Source organism: Rattus norvegicus, chromosome 1, assembly GCF_021556685.1.
Source record: "Rattus norvegicus strain SHRSP/BbbUtx chromosome 1, alternate assembly SHRSP_T2T, whole genome shotgun sequence".
Classification (NCBI taxonomy): Eukaryota; Metazoa; Chordata; class Mammalia; order Rodentia; family Muridae; genus Rattus; species Rattus norvegicus.
In genome coordinates, this window is record NC_141534.1 from 69659155 (window position 1) to 69669454 (window position 10300).

Consider the following 10300-nt stretch of genomic DNA (forward strand, 5'->3'; position numbering starts at 1 on the left):
GGGGTTGGGGGGGGGGAACTGGGCTCTTATGGTGCCAAGTTGTCTTGGTTTCTGTTGCTTAGATTCTGTGCTTGCCTCTTGCCATTAGGTTTTCCCTGGTGTTAACTTGTCTTGCTGTCTCTGACAGTGACTTTACCTGTCTATCAGCCTGTGTGCCAGTACTCCTGTACACCTGTTTTCTTACAGCTGGATCTGGGTACAGAGAATTGTGGGACTGGTTCAGCTCCAGCTGCTGGCATAAATGTGAAGGGTCCAGACTGCTCATGGGTTTGTGTGTCCTCAGACCTGATGCAGCAGAAGTGTAGGTCTTATCTCTACTCTCAAGTGTGTCAGTGCTCCTTTTAACTGACTGTCCAGAAACCCAAGTAGAATAATTATTCTTAGATGTCAGAGTGTTTTTCCTTCATGTGGGATTGTATATTGTGTTTGTGTCTTGTACCTGCAGAGGCCAGAACAGGGCACTGAATCCATGGAGCTGGAGTAGCAGATGGTGTTAGTCACCATGTGGATTACTGAAATCAAACTTGGGTTTTCTGGAAGACCTCTGGAAGATTCGTTGCTTTTAATCTCAAAGCCATCCTTCTAGCTACCATGCCTCCCATTTTTTTAAAAGAGTATCAACCTGGGAGGGTGGTGTCTTAGAGGTTAAGAACAGGTATAGCTGTGTTGAAAAGGACCTAGTTTTGGTTGCCAAACCTCATGTCATGCTGTTCATAACTGTTTGTAAAGTCAACTCAGAACCAAATTCAAAGAACAGGAACACAGATGCCTGGGTCAGAGATTTCCAAGGCTGAACTCATGTGTTCTACAGATCATTGGTGGAAGAACATTACATTCCATGTTTCTAAAATGCCACTTGGGCTGGAGAGATGGCTTAGTACTTAAGAGCACTTGCTTTTCTTCAAGAAAATCGAGGTTCAATGCCTAGTACTCACAACGTGGCACACGAAAGCTATAACTTCATTTCCTAAGGTTCTAGTGCTCTCTCTGGTCTCAGAGTACACCAGGCATGTATGTGATATACACATAAACCTCTAAGCAAAACCTCCATACATATGAATTAGATTGAAATAAAATGAATCCAATAGCATAATGATTACAATAACATCACATTTGCATGGCTTCTGGGAATTTTTAAAAAAACCTCAAGTTTGTATGAAACAAAATTGGTTTCAGGTTTCTTGTTCCTCTCAGAGTTTCCTTAAGTCTCTTCTGAGAGCCAAGGACTTCAGTTAAAGCACAGGAACCCAAGAGTTAGCCATAGGAGGGAGACGTCAGCTGGTGGTAAGTTGTGTTCCAGCAACTGAAAACTTATTTTTTTTAAATGTATGTTATATATGATTGACACTTTCTACATCCTTTGAAAAGATGTGTAGTATCATATTTATTTTCATGAGATGGCTTCTGAGTTCTTGACTTAGAATATGCAGAGAACATAAAGAAATACTTGAAGGTATATGGAAATGGGTCAGTGTGTAAGTGCTTGCATTGCAATTATGCAGAACTCAGTTGTAGACACTTTTAAAATGTCAAGTAGAGGAATCTGATTCTTGTGAGTTTTATATAGCCAGCCACTAAGCTATAATAGCAAACAAGAATGTGTTGTTTGTATCTCTTTTCAACTTAAAGCATAAGAAAAATATTATTTAGGAAGAATGAAAAGGGAAATTGGTACTGTTTCACGGGAGGTAACTGAAAGCTTTGTGTTTGCCTGCCTTGAGTCCACATCCATGAATGTGGAAATTTGGTACAGTGCCAAAAACAAAAGTCAGTGTGAAACAGATTAATGCTAAGGTATGAGGTAAAAAAGTAAAAGGAGCATTTTTAGGTTCTAGGATTGAGCTGTGAGTTCTTTTCACAGAAAGAAGTCTGTTTAACAAAACTGAGCTTATCACATTCTCTTTCTTCTTTTCCCCCTCTTGCTTCAATTCTCAACTGAAATTAATGTTTCTCTTATGCTTGTTAGATGCTGTGCTTATAATCATGTTCCTCACTGAAGGGTCCTAAGCAGGTGGTCTACCACTGATTCACACTCCTGGTCCCTCACTACTAAGGGAATCTATGCAGATGCTCTCCTGTTGAGCTACATTCCCAGCATTCACTCTACTGTTTGATACATTGTTTTATATGTATGAGTTATTTTTCACAAATGTTGTCTACTTCCCCCCCTTTTTTCATTAGAACGGCCGATAAAACCCTTGGATCTCCAGATATTGAAATTACATATTGTTATAAGCTTATTTGACAGTGCTGGAAACTGAACTGAGTTCGGCAGGAAGAGCAGGCAGTGCTCTTATTTTGTAAGTAATCTTTCTATCTCCTTTTTACTTTTTATTGTATGAATCTTTTTCTGTATCAGAGACATTTTTTGAATATGCATTTCTCATCTCATCCTCCAAAAACAGTTTGGAATATTGTTGTGAAAATCATGTGTGGCTGGGTCTTAAAGGATGCAACTTGACAATTCATATGTTAATGAGAATGCTCTATGGGAAATTATGGCCTGGTGTACTTGTTTGTTTGTATGATTGTTATTTTCTTTTGCTTTTGTTTTTGTGTTTTTCTCTTGTTTTGCTTTGTTTGGTTTGCTTTATTCCCTTGACTTGAAAGAAACAGGGCGAAAAACTGAAGAGTCCAATTTCTGGGAGGGTGTGAGATATATAAAGAGCCAGTGCATGTGTAGAGGACATTTGAAATGGATGACAACTCTTGCTCCTCTGGAAGTTGTACATGTAGCAGGTTGGAGAGATGGCAGCTGGTACAATAAAACATAGCGCAGAAATTGGTACAATTTTTTTGTAAAGAACTCTAAGAATGGCAGAGAAAATATGGTTTGAGAAGCCATTAAAGCTATGGAATAACCGTTTTGGCCTGCATTGCGTGTTTTGTGTTTGTGTTCATGTTTGTGCATGTGCAGATAAACATTAAACACCTAAGTTTGTTACTCTATATCTTTTACAATTTTTATTCTGTTAAAGTCTCTTCTTGGCTGTAAGTTATTAATGGTCTGGATAGTCAGTCCAGGAAGTTTCTCAGATTATCCTGTCTCTGCACTCTCCCGTAACTGCAGTTGTAGATGTATGCAATCATGCCTTTTTTCACATGGGTGCTGTAGATCAGAGCTCATGTACTTATTCTATGGCAAATGCTTTAGTGTGAGCCATCTCCCCAGCCTGGAGTAAGCAATTCATAGGAAATAAGCATGAAAAATAGTAGAGAGAATTAGCAAAAATGTGCTGTTTCTGAAAGGTATTTCTTCAGAGTCATGATTCATTTGTTATAGAATGGTGATATGTGTCCTAAGATAATTATAATGAGATAAATGGCATATGTTAGGGTTTCACCACAGGAAGGCCATCCTAACCAGCATATGTTTTCTACTGTGGCTCACAGATCCTATGTTGCGCAAAGGAGTGGTGGACCTTTTAGCCCATTTGTCTTTCTACCTGTTATTTTCTGTCTTAATTTGGGTTTGTATTGCTGTGAAGAGACACCATGGCCAGAGCAACTCTTACAAAGGAAAACATTTAATTGGGGCTGGCATTCAGTTTCAGAGTTTTAGTCTTTTATTGTCCTGGTTGTAACCATGGCAGCATGTAGGCATACATGATGCTGGAGGATCTGAGAATCCTACATCTTTATGTACAGGCAGCGACAGAAGAATGTGTCACTGGATGTAGCTTGAGCATATATAACATCTCAAAGCACAACTACACAGTGAACCTCTTTCTTAAACCTACTCTATCAAGACCATACTTTCTAACAGTGCCACTTTCTATGAGTCAACCACTCAAACATTTGAGTCTATGGGAGCCATTTCTATTCAAATCACCCCACTTTCCTCCCTTGGTGTGTCAACATTTTTATAACAATTATTTAAGGGTTTTGGAGTGCACTATAATTTTAACTGGCTTTAAGTGTCTTTGGAGAAGGGAGGAATTCAATCTGTATTCGGTGAGATACAAAGGGTGGAACAGGCTAAAGAGCTGGGCTGGGCCCAAATGTTGGCCTTGCCTCATTTCAACTAGGAACTTAACATTCAATAGTTCAATGGTTATGTTCATTATAAATCATATTCACAATATCTCAATATTCAATGTTTACAATATCTCAGGATGTACATATCTTTGCATTATTTACTGCTACAATCTGCAAGAGACACTAGGATGAGCTAAAAACTTTTTTAAAAATTTATTCGTATTTTATTTGTTATTATAACTTGGCAGTAAATAACTTCCACAAAGATAATCTAGAAGCAGATTGGGCAGGGCAGACCAATTTTCACAAATCTGGGAAAACCCTCTAGGGTAGTATTCTATACCACATCACTGACACCGAGAAAATGGAAATCAAACATTGGATGAACACTCCACAGCAATTAGAATAGAGAAGATGAAAGTCTGGGTCAGAACGTGGCATCAGGGGTCACCACAGGGCTGGCTGGAATGGAGGATGCTAAAACCACATTGAGAAACAGCTGGGTGCCTCAGGAAATGCCTCAGGAGCTCACCCAGCTCTCTCCCAGTAGGGTAGATGTTTACACTTCACAGCAGCCCTATTTATGATAGCCTCACACAGGAAGTCACCCAAATCTGTGTAGAAGACAAGGAAATTCCGTTGTGCCCCCTCAATGGCTCCTGTGTAGCAACAAAATATATAATTGGTATTTGCTACATGATAATTTTTTAAGACAATCTTGTCGAATGAATATAGACAGATATGCAATTTCATTTGTATAATATAGGGGTGTTGGCTGTTTCAACAATCTTAATTTTTGTGAGGATCAAATAAGAAAAAATGTTAAATGTAAGATAAATAATCAATATACTGCGCAGGAGTCATTCATTCAATCTGCCTGTCTGTCTCTCCTGGCAGCTTTATGAGAATCCTCTCTAGCTCAGTTTTCCTGAGCTTATGGCAAACATTTGGAAGCCTGTAAAACACTGTGCTCACTCCTAGAGATATCAGTTTTGAATTTGTCTCCTTGCTTCAAGAATGAAGAACTAGCTCATTTGCAGTGCTGTGTCACTGAAAGAGCTCAGGGAGCATGCAGCCATCTTTCTGAAGATGCTGGTAAACAGCTGAGGCTTTATTTAGAAAACCAGAAAGAACAAATACTTCTGCCACATCTGGCAGGGTAAATGCATTGCCAAGCAGCCTCCCATAGAGCCTCCCCCTGTTGATATCTTGCTTTTCTGGATGGCATTTTTTACTTCATCATAAATCAATCCAGTGAGTACTTCACACATTCTATCAATTGATTCAAGGTGTTCTGTGCAGTCATTAACTATTTTAAAACTGTCAAACCACACATTGGAAAGCCTCCCTTCAGAGTGGTGTATAGCCTTGAGGAAGCCATTGGATAGATAATCTTTATGTGCTGGAATGTTGCCTTGACTTAGCACATGCTTGATCCACTGTCTCGTCATTGGCCAGTCTCCTGAGCCATGCAGGAAGATCAGCAAGAAACTGTGTTTCCTGGTTGGGGACACCACACAATGCCACAGTGCACAGTGCTGGGTAAAGCAGCCATGGCAGAGGAGAGAGGGCCAAGATGTAAACTCTTAATGAATTTGTTCAAATTTACATAATGTTCAAAGAATTAGTTTTTGTTGTTGGTACCACATTACTTCCTGTAGCTCTTCTTTGTGTAGCTCTTGTAACCAATATAGTCAAAGATCCCTCCCAACCACAAACACTATATAGGACAGAAAGAAGATTATAGGAAAGTGTGGCACGACATCTAAGTGCTACTTCCTGCTGATTGGGGACATTGGCTTCCCTAGGACAAATCCAATGTTATTCTTCAGAATATCTAGCAGTTTAGCAAACCAGCAATCAAGTAAGTCAGTAATAACAAATGTAGCAGCAGGGGAGCAGTAGGCAATTTCTATTTCTTTGGAGTATCTCCAGCCCCTCTAGTGGACCTAGCATTTTTTCCTCTCTAGAGTCCACAGAATATCAGCAGATGGCAAAATATCGTAGAGCCTCAAGACCACTGTAGTTAATGCTTGTGGACACTCACAGACCTAAGATTAAAAGGAACCAGAATTAGCATTATACTGGAGTTCAATACGTAGCAAACTCCCAGATCTATACACCCTAGCTCCAGTGAGAGACCAGATGTCAGCAAATATGGTGGAGGATCAATTGAAACAACAGACACTGGCTTGGGACCTACACATGTGTAAGAGCAGAAGCACGTGTTTGCATAGGTGCAACCATGTGGATCTTAACACACACAAAATAAAAAGAATATTAGTGTGATTATAAAGCCCAAGGAATTTTATACTGTAGAAATGGTTTTCAACAAGGGGTCATTATGGTTTCCAGAGGATTTTTGTCATCTAGAGATACTTTTGGTATCATAGTTGAACAAGAGTCGTTCCCAGAATCTATTAGATGAGGAGGACTGCTATATATCCTGTGGTGTACAAACCTCTACCACACCCAACCGCAATTAAGTACTGACAGATATCAACAGTGCTATGGTTGAGAAATCCAGAATATCATTGCACAATGTCCTGTTTAGGATCTTGTTGAAAAACATGGGTAAGAAAGAGAAAAGGAGGAACTGCTATGAGAAACACAAGAGAGAAATCAAAATTGTATCACCATGCTGACATAGTAAGCTAACATGGCAGGTCATGTCAAATGAAGCACATTACATTAGTGACACAAATTTCAAAGCTCTGGAACTAGTTATGCTATGGGTCCAATGATTGTCAGAAACAAACAAACAATAAAAAATCCAAACCCCACCAACATCCTTAGAATATGGCTATGGCTTGATAAAACAGTGATATTGCTGTCTCCCAATATTGCCCTGAAAATTTTTGGTGAGCAATGTATGGGTGTATGTTGTGTGACTTTTCCTGCAGAAATATTACATACATGTCTACTCACCCCAGAGAATTTGACTAGTTAACACAACAATTATATCAAAGTACAATTTTGTGAGTTGATGCTTTCTAGCATATCTTTGTAACTTCTGCCCTCTGAAAATTGAAGCGGAAAATTAGGAGTATGAGGTCACCTGAGATACATAGCTCGATCCTTTCTCAACCACACATCAAACAAACAACCAATCAACCAAAGAAGTGCTCAGTGTTACTGTTCCTTTCAGAAAATAGGTTGGTAAGTAAGTCTAAAACTTTTACAGTGGTGCAAAATCATCCTATATTTTATGCAAGTATACTTTAATGCTGGATTAATAAATAATTGATATAGTTGTTTTCTGCATTTTATTTTATTATATTGCTGGAAATTGAACCAAATGTTGCTTGCATAATAAGTATATGTGCTACCATTAAGCCCAAGCTCCATGTTCTCAGTGAGGGGCTGTAGGTAATTAGGTTTTTGCCTTTGAGTCATGCCCAATTCCATCACAGGAGATTGTAGAAAAGCACACTATTACTGATTAAACAACCTCAGGCCTACAACTAAATTTGAAAAGATAGTCTGTATGTGGATTTTGTAGCCCACATACTATAGAATAAAAAAGTTTCAAGTTTCTTGAAATTAAATATATTTCAAGCTTTTTGTTCTCAAGGAGTTAGCAAAGCGATCAAGAAGCTCCCCGAGGACTTGCACCCTTCTTTTCCATTTTGTCATCATCCAGAATTTTATCCTGTGTGTCTGGATCCAGTACTACCTTAGGAAGCAGTGAAATTCAAGATACTCTCTAGCCTGATCAGCACTTACACCTACGTAGATGGAAAGACAACTTCCGTGGACAAAACTATGGTTTGTTTAGGAGAAACCAAGTGATCGGATTCTGGGGAGTGGGAAGAGGATAGAGGGCACATTGATCTTCATCTGACACATGTGGTATGGTACAAGGATTCAGGTCCATCTAGATTAAAGTCCATCCTATTAGGTAGTTTTCAGGGCCACTTTTCCTCATAACCTCATTCTATTCTTACAAAAACTAGACATAATGAACCTTTTAGAATTTTTATATAAGTCACTCAAAATTCCAAGTAGATAAATTACAGAATCCATCATCTTGCAGGAGAAGTCCACAAATTCCACTAAAATTCATTAGGAATCAATCTCTAAAACACATAACAGTAAACTGTGCAGTTATGCATACTCAATGTGTATATATCAAGGTGTGAGAAACTTTATCTCAAGCAGGCACTGGATTGAATATAGATATAGTATCTACCTCTTACTGTGTTCAGTTGTGTCCAGAACATTCCTTTATGTATAAACATTCTTTACACTGCATTTAGGGTCTTCTATATATAAGAAACCAATATATCACACTTATACATTATCGAAGGTCTGTATGTGCTCTTAGCTTTTTTATATCTTCTGAACTTAGTTGGTTTTAATGTCTTTCTTTGTAATATTTCAAGATCAATACTCAAAAACATTATTTAGTCTACCAAAAGTTTGAAACATAAAGGGACACCATATTTCCATATACAGATCCCATATTTCCATATGCATATCAGTCACCTCATAAATCATCACAAAAATATCTTTGAAACCTATAATGCCGAGTCCAATGGGCTACTATTTATTCTTAGGGTCATTTCACTGAATATCTCTTGTCTGTCTCTTTCTCTGTCTGTCCCTTTCTCTCTCTCTCTCTCTCTCTCTCTCTCTCTCTCTCTCTCTCTCTCTCTCTCTTTCTCTCTGGAGTGGACAGTTCATTTCTTTACTACACAAACTATTTGATTAAGCTTTTTACACCTCTTCACTGAATTATTTCTCTTGTGATCATGAGAACTGAGGAAAAGCCATCATTGAGGGATGGTCTACTAAGTCTGTTGACTTCCTTGAAGTGCTAAACTTCTTTCACTCATATTTTGCTGCCTGTTCACCCTCAGTTCAGTATCACTGTTGAGCCATGGGTCTAATTATTATTTTTTAATAATTAGTCTAATAACAAGAATGATTTTAAGAATGTGCTGAATATGGAGAGCTATGCTATCCCCCAAAAGCATCAGTAAAGTACTAGTTTTGGAATGTTACTGCTAAAATAGCTCTCCTGTAGTGGCAGATTGTATACATTCTAAACAAGTGTCATGTGATAAGAAGCCACATATCTGAGAATGGTTGTTTTTGAAAATTTTCAGGTGCAGACAAAATGGAAACCAACTACTCCATTCCAATGAGTGGATCAGAAGTAATGGTTAATGATTCTACCATCTCCAGAGTTCTGTGGATCCTCACAATGGTGGTTCTGTCCATCACATTTGTCCTTGGTGTTCTGGGTAATGGACTAGTGATCTGGGTAGCTGGATTCCGGATGGCACACACTGTCACCACCACCTGTTATCTGAATCTAGCTTTGGCTGACTTCTTTTTCACAGCGACTCTACCATTTTTCATCATCTCAACTGCTATGGAAGGAAAATGGCCTTTTGGCTGGTTCCTGTGCAAATTACTTTATATTATTGCAGATGTCAATGGAATTGGAAGTATCTTCCTGATTACTTTAATTGCCTTGGACCGCTGTATTTGTGTCGTGCATCCAGTCTGGGCTCAGAACCACCGCACTGTGAGCCTGGCTAGGAAGGTGGTTATTGGACCCTGGATTTTTGGTCTGATTCTCAGTTTGCACATTTTTATTTTCATAAGTACATATAGAGTTTCTGGAGGGGATGTGTACTGTGTATACTACTTTCCATCCTGGGGTAACACTGATGAGGAAATGTTGAACACAGTTTTCATTTTTACAACTGCTCTAGGGATCATCAAGTTCATTATTATCTTCATAATACCCATGTCCATTGTTTCCATCTGCTATGGACTCATTGCTGTCAAGATCCAGAGAAGAGCCCTTGTTAATTCTAGCCGTGCTTCACGAGTCCTAAAGGCAGTTGTGGCTTCCTTCTTTATCTGTTGGTTTCCCTTTCAACTGGTTGCCCTTTTAAGCCTAGTGTGGTTTAAAGAGAGATTGTTAAATGATGAGTATAAAATTATTGACATGTTGATTATGCCAACCAACTCATTGGCCTTCTTCAATAGTTGCCTCAATCCAATACTCTATGTTTTCATGGGCCAGGACTTCCGAAAGAGACTGATTCATTCCCTGCCTTCCAGTTTGGAGAGAGCCCTAAGTGAGGACTCTGGTCAAACCAATAATACTGGCACCAATTCTGCTTTACCTTCTGCAAACATTGAGATGATGTCAACATGAAGATAGGGATGACAGATGCTTTTTTTCCCACCTCAGTTGCATTCCAATTTTGTCTTAGCTTATGTTGTGAAAATAGATTATTTTTAACCTGAAATATAATCTTCTTTGTCTTCTGAATCTGGGAAAAGAAATAAAGGACAATAT

At 38.7% G+C, this 10300-nt stretch overlaps 1 protein-coding gene and 1 pseudogene across 1 annotated transcript; one reads left to right on the forward strand and one right to left on the reverse strand.

Moving 5' to 3' along the window:
* Positions 1–1234: 1234 nt before the first annotated feature.
* Positions 1235–10300, forward strand: Fpr3 (formyl peptide receptor 3). The gene is given in 3 exon segments (NM_001408716.1): positions 1235–1284; positions 2182–2300; positions 9090–10300. A coding segment is annotated over 1 exon segment (1056 nt). The 5' UTR covers positions 1235–1284; positions 2182–2300; positions 9090–9100; the 3' UTR covers positions 10157–10300.
* Lypla1-ps4 (lysophospholipase 1, pseudogene 4) lies at positions 4843–5533 on the reverse strand (annotated as a pseudogene).